The 12989-nt window shown below is 36.5% G+C and overlaps 1 protein-coding gene across 1 annotated transcript; it reads left to right on the plus strand.

Moving 5' to 3' along the window:
* The first annotated feature begins 348 nt into the window (after positions 1 to 348).
* Positions 349 to 10356, plus strand: LOC143849342 (KH domain-containing protein SPIN1-like). Its single transcript, XM_077358339.1, has 8 exons — positions 349 to 466; positions 571 to 643; positions 772 to 860; positions 3207 to 3358; positions 5782 to 5898; positions 6233 to 6349; positions 7606 to 7749; positions 9938 to 10356. The coding sequence occupies exons 1-8, from the start codon at positions 391 to 393 to the stop codon at positions 10082 to 10084; spliced, it is 915 nt and encodes a 304-aa protein (XP_077214454.1). The 5' UTR covers positions 349 to 390; the 3' UTR covers positions 10085 to 10356.
* Positions 10357 to 12989: the final 2633 nt, after the last annotated feature.

The following is a 12989-nucleotide window of genomic DNA, read 5'->3' on the forward strand; positions in this document are numbered from 1 at the left end:
TTAAGGACTCAAAGTCAATGGTTAGAGAAAGAAGAGATGAGGGTGACTCAAGACTAGAGACGTATGAATGACAAAATACTTCGCTCTAAAAAATTTATAAATATTGGAGGGTATTTTCCTAAAATAAGATATTGTATCTAGGACTGTCCCGCGGGCTTTTATCAGTTGTCTGGATCCTATTAAAAAAATTCGGATCCTATTATCGGGATCCGAAATATGTCCATGTATCCTACCAGTGTGTCTAGGTTCTGTCCAATTTAATTTCGGATGCGGATGGTCCATCGGACTGTCTGGGTCCATTGACACCCTAAATTCTAATTATAATTTTACTTCCACTTGTACCTCAGATTCTCTGGATCTGTTTTCGAGCTTCTCTCTGACTGTAAATTCATGCAATACAAAACGTCCCCAACAAAACCCCATACCTATTTAAACCCATCCAAGGCCCAAAATAGCATTTTTCCAGGTGCCCACGTAACCCCTCCTCTCTCTTTCTCTCTCTTCAACCCAGATCTTTTTTCTACCCTTTTTCTTCTCCTTTTTGCCTGCAACCTTTTTCTTTAATGTCAGGTCTATATGCTCACGGTTTTTCACCTGCAAGAGCCCCCTCTCCACAGCTAAGAAACACACCAGACATAGACAGGTATTGCATAGAGAAGGAAGAACAAAGTGATATCTTTGATTTATATCTTATTGCTCTACTTCTCATTAGTTTCTTAGATTTTGATTGATTTTTTTTTTCTTTTGAATTGTGGGTTTTTCTTTCTTTAGTCAGTACTTAACAGAGCTGTTGACAGAACACCATAAGCTAGGCCCGTTCATGCAAGTTCTTCCCATATGTAGCCATTTGTTGAATAAAGGTAAGTTTTTTTTATGGGTTTCTTTGTGTTTTTCTACTAGTTTTGGATTGGGGCTTTTCTAGTCTTTTTTGGGATTATTAGGGTTCTTGGATTGCATTTTTCTGTTTTGTTATTCATAAAATGAATCCTAATTCAATTGGGTAAGTTTTTCTCTGCTAATCTTGACAGCTTGTGTTGAATGTGCTTAACTGTTTTTTTCTCATTTCTATCTTATTGTTGTTTATTTAATGGTTATAATTGTTTTGATTTGCTTATGTTATAATTGATGTCTGCTTTTTATTCTGGTTAAAGTATTTGGTGCGTGTTATAGTCTTGAATGTGTATTTGAGGTTTGCATAGCCATCATATTATAGTTGTATTTTGTGTCACTACACGCTAAACCTGATTTTAGACTTACTTACGATGTGATCTTGACAGCTCGCACTTGAGCAGAGATAGATTCAAGAATTAAAATTGAAACCGGAGGAAAAAGAGACGTCTTGCCACTCAAACTTGAGTTGGACAATGTCTGAGATGTTTGATAAAAAAAAAAACCATACTCATCGGTTTTTATTCCGTCGAAAGTAATTTGCAACACCAAAATCCCCAAAACCTAACACTTAAGTTGGATGCATAAGAAGATAAAAGGAACCCAACAAATTGTTCTATTCACTGTGTGCAGGCCCTTTGAACTCAGGCCTTCTAAGTTTCGTTGGTAAGAAAAAAAAAGAGGGGCAAATGATGTGTGCATCTATGATTCAAGGCTCAAGAGTCAAGACACAAGGGATTTGCCTCACATGCATATACGCAAAGAAGCATACCTCTTTTGGCTGTGCCTTAGGATGTATGGTTCTTGATCTCGTCTATAACATTGTTTGTAATATTTCATACCATTTCAATCTAGTAATGAACTGTATAGAGCATCCAAACCCATGGAATGTTAGATGGTAGTCCGTCTTACTGAGTTATTTTTTAGGTCTCGATAACAGCATTCCAAAAAGGGAATTACAAACACGAATAGGATGAGGTGACCTCTTCATAAAACAAAACCATAAACCCCAAAAAACAGCCCTGAAGAGTTACAGGAGTGTGCCACTGATCAGCAAAGAATCATGAGAAGCTCCATTCTCAGCAATTATGTCTGCCACTTCGTTTGTATATTCCAGTTGATCAGACATTGGCATGTTAATCAAGTAACAAAGGTCCACCACTTCAGAAATAAAGTGGGCCAGCTTCCACAGTCCCAATGGCTTAGTTAGGAGTTAGGACCCAAGTAATGGCCCATAAAGATTCACCCTCAACCTCTAAGCCACCAGATATGTAGTTCTTAAAGATGCACAGAACGGTTAGAAGGGCTCTAGTCTTGGCCTTGTTGGAATATCTCACATCTATCAGACTGGAGAAAACTTTGATAATCACACCCGAATGATTCTTAAACACCCCACCAAGCCTAATCGGACCCGAATTGCCAGGAGAACTACCATCGAAGTTTAACTTGATGCTGTTAGTAGCCGGGTGAAACCGTTTGGGCTTTGCATTAGATATAGAACCTTGCTCAAGGCGATTAGAAAATTCATCTTAGTGAGTTACCAACAATTCAATCTCACATTCCTTCAATCTGTTAGATAGAGAATTGAACTCAAATGACCAATAATCATGATTCGCTGTTTTTACGTAACTGTATGATTGACTTGTAATTTTATCAATAGCATTCTAGTTTTAACCCTGAAATGTTTTCCATGGGATATTGGAAAAAGAGATTCACAGAAAGTGAAAAGATTTTGAACCAAGTTTGTGTGTGTGTGTGTGCGCGCGCGCGTGTGTGTGTATTTCTGCATTTTTTGAACAAATTTTGTTGTTGGCACTAAAAACACACAAATGAAACATTATTGTTCCTTGCAGTCAATACCTGGAACGTAAATATGACCAAATCTACATTGTCGTTATCAACTCTCTATGCCTTCCAGCCATGGGATGTGGAACCCCTTGTGAAAATTTTGTCTTGGTGGCTGTTGTCAGAAATCCAAGGGTTCGTTCCTGTCCATTATAGGGACATAAGATTATACTACAGGGACTACATCCCCCGTATATTTGCTACCAAGCTATGTACTCTAGTGTGTGTAATATGGTACGATTCCATCCAACATGGTTTTGTGAAACACGACATCTGGGGAGTAGGGGAATGACTTTACAGTGGTATTTTTCTTCTGTAAGTGGGTAGCTGTATTTTCAACACAAAGCATCTCAGACAATCATTCAATTTTATTCAGAAAAATGGTCCTGCCTTGCCTATTTTCTTAGTTCATATTCATTTCATTAAAAAACTGAGCTAGTTTATTATATTTCAATACCATTTCATATGAACAGAGATTATAAGGGTCTCCGATATGGTCTCCAACCATGGCCTTGGTGACTACGATCAAATGCGGCATAGAAGTCCCAGCCCTATGGCTTCTGCAAATCTTACATCAAATGTCGGAGGCACACGTTTACGTGGTTGGAATGGACTACACCAGGAGGTAAGCAACCATGCTATTGTAGCAACCATCTTGTCTCCATTCTTTTTATTTTGATTTCCATTGCAGATTTTATCTTATATTTTATTTGTTTTCCTTTTAAATTTGATGGGATACATGCATGCTTTCATTTTCTATGTAGTTAAAGCACCTAAAACTAGATATTTTGTTGTGTGTTAATATGAAGCTTTTTTTTTATGGGTAAGTGTTAATATTAAGCTGCCTTACTATATGACCCTGTAACATTTTGACAAATCCACTTTTAGACAGAGATCATTGATATGTTTCCCTTTAATTGTTTTCCTTCGTCATTCTGAGTATAGCAATTGATCTTCTACTTGTTGAGCTTCCAATAGTATAGTATGACAATGCAACTGCGAAATAGCATTCCTATTCAAGGTCCTTGAATCTCATCCCGTTCCTTGTTTTGTTCATTATATATTTATGCCATGATTAATGTAAATTCTAGCCCTATCACCTACCAAAAAAACCTGAATTGCACATCCTACATCCTTGTAGTGGTACCAAAAAACAAAGAGCATTTAATGTGGATTTATATTTTGGATATTTTAGTTGACATTTAATTAGTTCGCGTAGCTGCGATCATTAGGCTTACTAGCAATTGCCTCACTGGGCAGTGGGCAATGTATATCAGACAAAGGTGAGAAGGAACTCGCTTTCGTTTGCAGTTATGTCCTTGAAAAGCCAATAGAGTTTGTCATTTGATATTTCACATTCTATATGAGATGGAACTCTCTTTTGGGTCTCTTCTCTTAGGATTGAGATTGCTCTTGATAGGATCACTGATTGCAAATTCTCTCATTAAATTGAGATTGTTGTGGCTCTGCCTGCAGAAAGACAATTGCAAGCACTCTCCAATTTGAATTGAGGCATGTCCCTTGGAATACAATAGTGGATCATGTGTTATGGATCTATTCGTGACATTTTGAGAATTAATTCTTTGGCTCAATGTAGGCTAGTATATTAGGACACACACCTAGGGCAAGTGGGAAAGCTCACTTGCTTGTCATATGTTAGATGAGTGCCAATATACAATGTGATGATTTTATTCCAAAATAGTGGCAATTTACATTCACATAAATTGACACACATTGTTCAATGTCACCCTGAGTGGAAAATCTTGTAATACTACGAGGAAAAAGGGTTAGTACTTTTTCATTTAGAATTTCTTTAACCTAGCTTATTCATTTGACTCAGAGATCAAACTGAATTATCTAATTTGGAATTATCAATTTTAACCCTATAATTTGTGAAGAAAAATTATAGAAAATTGCTTAGACAGCCTACAAAATTGCTGCCACTTCTATGCCTGATTGTTGCATCTGGTTTTAACAAGTTTTGGGGCATTCAAAAGTAAGCACCAATGTGGGTCACATAAGTTTCAAAAATCAGCTTTCCAATTTCCATTTTTGACTCGCCAAGAGAAATAAAAAGGGCAGCCCAGTGCACGATGCTCCCGCCATTGCGGGGTCTGGGGAGGGCTAGATGTACGCAGCCTTACCCCTGCTTTGCAGAGAGGCTGTTTCCGTGACTCGAACCCGTGACCACCAGGTCACCATGGAGCAACCTTACCGTTGCACCAAGGCTTGCCCTCTAAATTTTGTTAATTTTATAGAAAGTTGTTGAACTTGATAAACCAGTGGGTCATTGCTGACTGTGAGCTGTTTTTTTTTTTTCATTCAGCTGCGTCAATGGGTGTGTTGGAGTACTTATGAATAGTTTTACTTTGCAAATCAAAATTCAATGTTAACATTCATCTGAATTTCATACATTTGGAAATGATGGACACAATATTTCCAGGGGCTTTGGTTTTGTGCTCTTATTGAGGTTTGATGCCTTGTGGCGTACTTAAAGTTGGTTTAGACTGTCTAATTCAGAGTTCAGTCAATTAATTTATCATTAATGTATAGCTCTTTCTTTTTCAATTTATCAATAATCTTTTTTCATCTCCACATTCTACACTGTTTTTTCCATGGTCATGATCCTAGCATTAGTTACCTCTTTTTTTTTTAATGTAATCATTAGCACCTATTTTTATTTGCTAGTCTATATATATTTTCCATGATCTATTTCTTTTTCAATTTATTAATTATAACTTTTGTATCTCCAAATTCTATACTATTTTTTCTATCGATATGATCCTAGTGTTATAACCAATTTTTATCTGTTCTTCATCAATATATTTTTTTTTAATTGTTTCAACTCCCAATGCCTGTTTGTTTTAGAAGAAAGAAAATCTCATCATTCATGCATCAGAAATTCTAGTTCTTTCTTTCCTTTTATCCAAAATTTATTGGGCCACCACTGATTCAACTAGAGACTTTGCTGTATCCTGCGACTTCCTTTTTATTATGACTTTATTGGCTTGCCACTCTTTAAACTCAATCCTTTGTTCCACTCAACAGAGATTAGGTGTACCACAGGGAATGACAATGGACTGGCAAGGAGCACCGGCAAGCCCAAATTCATATCTTGTCAAGAAGATTTTGCGCTTGGAAATTCCAGTAGATACTTATCCTAATGTATGTCTTATCTATGTTGGTAATATGCACGGTTTACAAACTTGAAACTCTTTGAATCAATGGGGTCCACGTCCAAATTGACTCGAGTCTTAGTCGAGAACTCCACAAGTTTGTTGAATTTGTATAATCTATATTATGGTAGGAATTTTAGTGACTTTCAAGCATTTGAAGTTTCTAAGTTTTTCAGGTTTTAAAAGCCCAAGTTAACCTTTTAACTCAAAGATGGTTTGAGTTGACTGTACATGTCTTTTGAGTACTCTATTGAATTTCTAAGCACTCATAACTTGTTATTCAAATTTCATAACTGACCTGACTACTTTTTGTATGACATCAGTTCAATTTTATTGGGCGCCTTTTGGGCCCCAGGGGTAATTCGCTAAAACGGGTAGAAGCTTCTACAGGATGTCGTGTGTTCATTAGAGGAAAAGGTTCCATAAAAGATCCAGACAAGGTAAATAATTCTCACGATCTTACTGAATGATCATCTCAGTGATAATATATTTTGTATTTATGTCACATGCTTTATATGCGGCATAATAGTCTCTAGATGACCTAGGAGTGATGCTTTTAGTTAGTAGGCATGAAAATAAGTGGAAAGTTGAATAAAACACATTTCTTATGGAAAAAATAGAGTTTGGAATCTGTTATTGATTTTTGTCCACAATTTCAAAAAACATGCCTGTAAATGTTTTATTGCTCCACCCATTTTGTTTAAGCCATTTCTTATTTGTAAGGAGGAACTAAATATAAAAGGATAAAGGTTTGACATAAATATTAATTTTAATTTCTTTGTCACCCGTCTTTTGACTTTAAAAAAAATAAAAAAATATCCGGGGTGAATCTCTTCATGCTTCCTTTTTCTCTCTCCTCCCATTGAAATGTTCATTACTCTCTTCCATTTCATTCTCCGAATACTTGTAGTCTATTTTGTTTTTCTCTTTGAAATCTTTCTAAAAATTTCACACCTCCGATGCATGTGAAAATGTATTTAGACCCCTTGATTTCTTTTGTGGGCCCACTGAACTAGGTAATGGTCTTGGCATATTTTCCACTCTCTCCTGGTTCAGTCCAACAAAAGCTTACTTAGCTTTGATATTTGTTCTTTTAATGTATGAATTTTGAATCCTTACTGGTATTCGAAATGTGCAAAGGTACTAGAGTCCAGTTTCAATTCGCTATTCCAGTGATCTTTACTGGTTGCTTTCACTTCATTCTTTCAACGGACTGGATATACTTGTACAGCAGTTTTAAGGTTTATTTTGTAATATAATCTTACTTGGGGAAGTGAGAAATGATTTTCTTTTCTTGCATATTTGCAACATTTCTTTTTTATGCCCCTTTTCCACCCTTTTTCATCTAATTATTCTAATTTTTGGCTAAGGAAATGTTATTGCTTGACTTAATATTCTGTGACATATTGGTGTCATTGTTTTTTTATTGGAAAATAAGGATGCAAGGTAATATTGGTGTCGTTGTTGCTGTTGCTTCTTGTGCTGATGTTTTTCTTCTTGGTATTTCTTCTGCTAAAATTTTTCATCTGAGGGTTATTAAGGAGAAATTTTCTGGATATGTTGTTCTTGTCTGTGAGGAATTAGGCTGATAAATTATCACTTTTAGGATGGGCATATTGCTTTGTCTGAATCTTTTCTTTTTCTTTGAGATATTTGGATATGATGAGCTGATTTCTATGGATTTTTCATCTTGAAGGAGGATAAACTAAGGGGAAGACCAGGTTATGAGCACTTGGATGATCCACTTCACATCTTGGTCGAGGCAGAGTTGCCGGCCAATGTCATTGATACCAGGCTGAGTCAAGCACAGGAAATCATAGAAGAGTTGCTTAAACCAGTGGTATCTACTTTCCAGCATAATCCCATTTTGGACTCTTTTGTTATTATTGTTAGTCATTCTCAAGTATAGTCTTAGCTATATATCCGAGAAACTCCATTTTTTGTGAAAACAGCTAATAGATGCGAACCTTAATTTATCTTTATTTGATATTATGTATGTACTATTTATATAGTTTAAAGCATAGTAGCCAGAAGCTCCTTGGGCAGGTGGGAAACTCGTTTCCCTTAAAACGTGTTTTGGAAAGGTGGAAAACTCGTTTATCCTAAAATATGGGAAAATGCATGAGAAACATATAAGAAACTTATATGAAACATGTGAGAAACGTATGGAAAACCTATAGAAAAAGTATGTGAAACGTGTGGGAAATGTGTGATACTTGTGAAAATTGTTTTTCAATTTTTTTTAAAACACACACACAAAAAAATTGTGGAATTGATATTAAAAAGGAAAACAATAGCATATACCATAATAAAAGCAAAAAGTATGAAATATCCAAATAGAAATTTGAACTTAACAAATTTAAATCTACAAAATCATATATTTCATGTTTTCCTCGTGTTTCACATGTGTTTTCAGTAATGTTTCTCTTTCATTTCTGAAACGTTTGTAATGTGTTTCCTAAGACGTTTCTTGTACGATTTTTTATTGTTTTCCCGTTTCTCGTTTCCCCTCTATTTTTTTCTTGCGTTTCCTGTTTTCGTTTCCCGTTTCACTTCCCGAATCCGTTTCCCACCCTGGCAACTATGGTTTAAAGTATTTATTTATATATTATGTTTTTTATGAATTAATTTCTTTATAGGATTATCATTCAATATAATCATGTAACTGTTGTTACAATTCAGTTTGTTGGGTTTACTGGGGTCGTTTTGTCTGAAACCCCCAAGCTACTCAGTCTAATCAGCACATTTTTTGAGATTTTACTTCTTAAATTATTGTGAATACTACTCAAGAGTGATGCAGTTTAGTAACTGGTTATGATGATTCATTGCCGAATGCGTACGGAAAATTTTCATTCACTTGAACAATAGCAACTGAACTGTTTCACTATCATATGTGGGCTTGCTCGGCAAGCCTGGGCCCATGGTTGCTAATACAGCCTGCCATGACAGTAACCAAAATGCAACCAAGGTTTTGCAATGGGGTCAATGGGTAAATTATCAACAGAGAGACACAAACGCTTACTGTTGGGCAATCAAGAGTCTGACATTTCATGCAAGATGGCTGATTCTTTAATGCACCAAAGTTATTTTCCTGATGCCGTTACTCTTCTTTAGGTTTTGCATGCTTTAAAAGCCAATCCTGTTGGCTGACATATGGAATTTGCATGGGAGGGCGGGCTTTGCATTTTCTGGTTATATTAACTTTTAGAGTAATGTCTGCCATTTCAAGATAGAAAATGGTTGCCACTGTCGTGGAACATTAGTTCTGATCACTGTTTCAAAACTTCCTGTGTTGATCATCGACTCACCTGAGTCGACTCTTTTTTTACCTTGATTGAGTTCTTGTCTGAGTCTGCATTTCTTACAAACATATATAGTCCTCAATAATTCAAACAGCATTGTTTTCATTTTTATTTAGCATTCTATATTTCCTACAACCAGCTATATAGTCCTCAATAATTTAAACTCACAGAAGTTGTAAAATTTTGGTGCTTGCTTTAACCCTGTTTTCAGTTCCCTTTTTAATTCATCCTCGTGTTTCCTCGACATAGATCTCTTTGTCCACTCTTCCCTTTCGGAAGGCCTTCGCAACACATTTCATATGCATGAAAACAGAATCACACACATAAAATGCATTGAGATTAAATTTCGCCACCTCATCCCTTACTTTCACTTCATGATCTCAAGTTTCCTCTCTTGGAGCCGTTGTAGGTACCACCTCATCCCTTATCCAGGATTTCACAATCACAACTTCCCCTTTTGTGGGTAGTTACATAACTTCCCTTTTTGAAATATGGGTGAATTGTTTCCCTTTTTGCGAGAGTCATTTTATTCTCTTAAAATTTTGAATAAAATTTTGGGTTCAATATAAGGTACTCTTAACATCCATTTGATTGATTGATGTGCCAAAATTATCGATGTGATCCTCATTACCCGATTTTTAATTCGTTTCCTAAAATACTTATGTTCAACCTTATTTATTAATCTCTTATAGTTATATGTGATGACATTCCTCCATTTGTTTGCAGGATGAGTCACAAGATTTCTATAAGAGACATCAGCTACGGGAACTAGCTTTATTAAATTCTAGTTTTAGAGAGGAGAGCCCTCGACCAAGCGGTGGTGTTTCCCCCTTTGGTAGTAGTGGAATGAAGCGTGCAAAAACTGGGGGATAGGGAGCCACTTACTCAGTACCTTTCCTCCCAAATTCTCGGACTGTTTCAACTTTCAATGCTTCTCGATTGGGCTTCTACCTGTGAAGGAGCTACTGGAACTTGCTGTTGAGTTTGCACTGCTAGTAGATTTTTTTTTTTTTTCTTTTTTGACAAAAAAGGAGGATGCATCTGACTATCTGCTATAATTTTGTCCCTTGTATTTTGGGTTTTGGTGGTGCTGGTCATGCTTGTTGTAGACTTAGAAATTAAAATATTCATTGGATTTTTTACTTCCTCTTAACCCCATTTTATATTGCCGTGTGTGGAAGATGTATTACAGTAAAAAGCATGTTTTCCATCCTAATAGTAAGTTTTTTATGTGGAAATACAATATTATATTTAATTAACTTATTAATCTATTACTTGTTATAGTCATATTATTATGTAAAACAATTAAAATTTGAGAATTGATTAAAATATTTTGGCGTATTCACGAATCTTTCCTTTTGAGGTTTGTTGAATCTGACACTTGATATCAATATCGGATTCCCACATTCATATTCATACTGATGCAACATAGGGTGTGCCTCATTAGAGCCGGGCCAAAAGGCCTGTGTGATTGAGCTTCTGGCACCAGGCAAGATTTATGGAGCCTTTGCTGTCAAATTTATGGTTTGATCTTGGGAGTGGCTTCTACTAGGTTGGGGTTAGGATTGCAGTTGTCAAATAATGATGCTCTTGGGCAAGCAGGGTTGATTAGTTAAAGAGATAGGGTTGGCATTTGGGTCTCGGGGTGGCTTCTGCAAGTAGTTTCAAGGGTTCAGGTATGAGTTTATATGAAAGTCTTATTGGAATATGTGAGAATTGAGAAGACTCAGGTATCTCAAAACAACTTCTTGTTTCTCTTTGTTGGATTGAGAGGAACAATTTCAAAGAAGCTGTATGATGTACCAAAGGCGATGTGCAATATGCAGTGATTAGGTCTCACCCCCCGCACATAGTTCGAATGGTGCCAACCATCTGACGAGTATGGACTGTTTTACGGTCTCTTCCAATGTCCAATCATAGCCATGGATCACCACCTTGGATCCATCAAGGTGGATGGTTTGGATCATCCTGATTTTACAAGTGGATTCATCCTACATCTGACAGCACTTCTCCATTTCAAATCTCTTTTTCCTCATGGAAAAAGTGTGATTTCATTTGTAAATTGATGGAACAGTGGATCAAAACAAGGGAAATTTTGCATGTAGATGCCAAGTTAAAATGAGCCCGTCCACCCTTAATAAAAAAAAAAAATATATATATATATATATTTATATATGAGGAAAGTGTTTCTAGTCCGGCCGACTAGAGATCATTCTCTAGTCCGCCACCCAAAAACACATGGGTCCCACATATTTTGGTGATGCAAAGCATTCATTTGATGGGCCCTGACATAGAGACGGTGTCCACAAGAAATTAGCTTCATAGGATCATCCAAACCCTATAATTTGTGGAGCTTAAAATGGACGGCTATAAACCGCCACAAATCTGTCAATTTTTTAACTCCACAAATCAAAGGGTTAAGAAGATCCTATGAAGCTGAATTTTTGTGGACATCCTATCTATGATGAGGCCTATCAAATGAATGCTTTAGATCACCACAAAATATGTGGGACCCATGTGTTTTTGGGAGGCGGACTAGAGAATGATCTCTAGTCGGCCGGACTAGAAACACTTTCCTCATATATATATATATATATATATATATATATATATATATATATTAAGGTTATTTATTTGGGAAATGATATTTCCACCCCTTTGGTTTGTTTACAAGCCATCAGGGGAGAAAGTGGGGCCATTTTCAGACAAGACGAACAAATGGGGGTGGAAATATCATTTCACTGTTTTTACCGTTCGGACTGTTTTTATCTCGTCCGTCGAGAAAACATGAGAAATGATGATACCTGCATTCCTTTGCTTTGATAATGGCACTACTCACTTAGTAAGCACTTCTTTGATTGGCATTTTTAGGTTTCTCGCCATTGTAAAAAGGAAGTAATATATTCGCCCCATTTTCTTCCTTGGGCCATCCACATCTAGTGTATGTGTATTTGTTATGAGTCGTGTTTTTACACAACAAGGGCGTGGCCCGGTGACGAGGGGAGAAGTCATTAGTAAGATTGAGGCGTGGAAAATAAACGGAAATCAGCCTTTCAGTTTCTTGAGAAGGACTAAGATCAATCTTACTAAAACAACGTGTCTTTTAATCTCAGCCATTCACGAAAGAGTGGAAGGCTGATATCTGGGCTACACAGTCACAAAAACAATCTCACTTTTAAGCTCAAGCTCTATTTTTGTTAATAAAAATTGGGAAGAGATATATCCACCCACTTGTAATTTCTTCCGTGAACCACCCCTCTAGTATATTTATGACAACTCCTTTTACACTACAAGGGGGTGGCCCAGGGAAGAAAAGGTGTCGCTCGTTCGTCCCCCCTGTTTCTTTGATTTAAGAATCTCGAACCACATATTTATGGTTTACGGTTTCACTACTCTTTTTTCTCGAATTTTTCTCATGCATGGCTGTTGCCCACTTGGTAATAGTCAGGAAATGTATACTCCTATTTTAGAATGCAAATTGGAGGCCTATTCCTAATATGGGAAATGTTATTTCCACCCCCTTTGCAGCCATTCCACCCCCCTTTTTTGTTTGTATTTGAATTCATTTTCGGGAAATAATAAGGAAGAGAGGATAAAAACGTAATCAGGTTCAAGAGAAGACTAACAGAAGGGGGTGGAGATATCATTTCCTTCCACATTGTCCATTTATGAAATGTAATGCCCAACTATACTTAATTAGCTATACCTTTTCTTGATATAACATTGGAATAGTGGATGGGGGCATAACAACGGCAGGGAGTCTTAAAGATAGTCACAG

The sequence above is a fragment of the Tasmannia lanceolata genome, unplaced genomic scaffold, assembly GCF_043159265.1.
Source record: "Tasmannia lanceolata isolate RefF3 unplaced genomic scaffold, GAP_Taslan_0.1 ptg000018l, whole genome shotgun sequence".
Classification (NCBI taxonomy): Eukaryota; Viridiplantae; Streptophyta; class Magnoliopsida; order Canellales; family Winteraceae; genus Tasmannia; species Tasmannia lanceolata.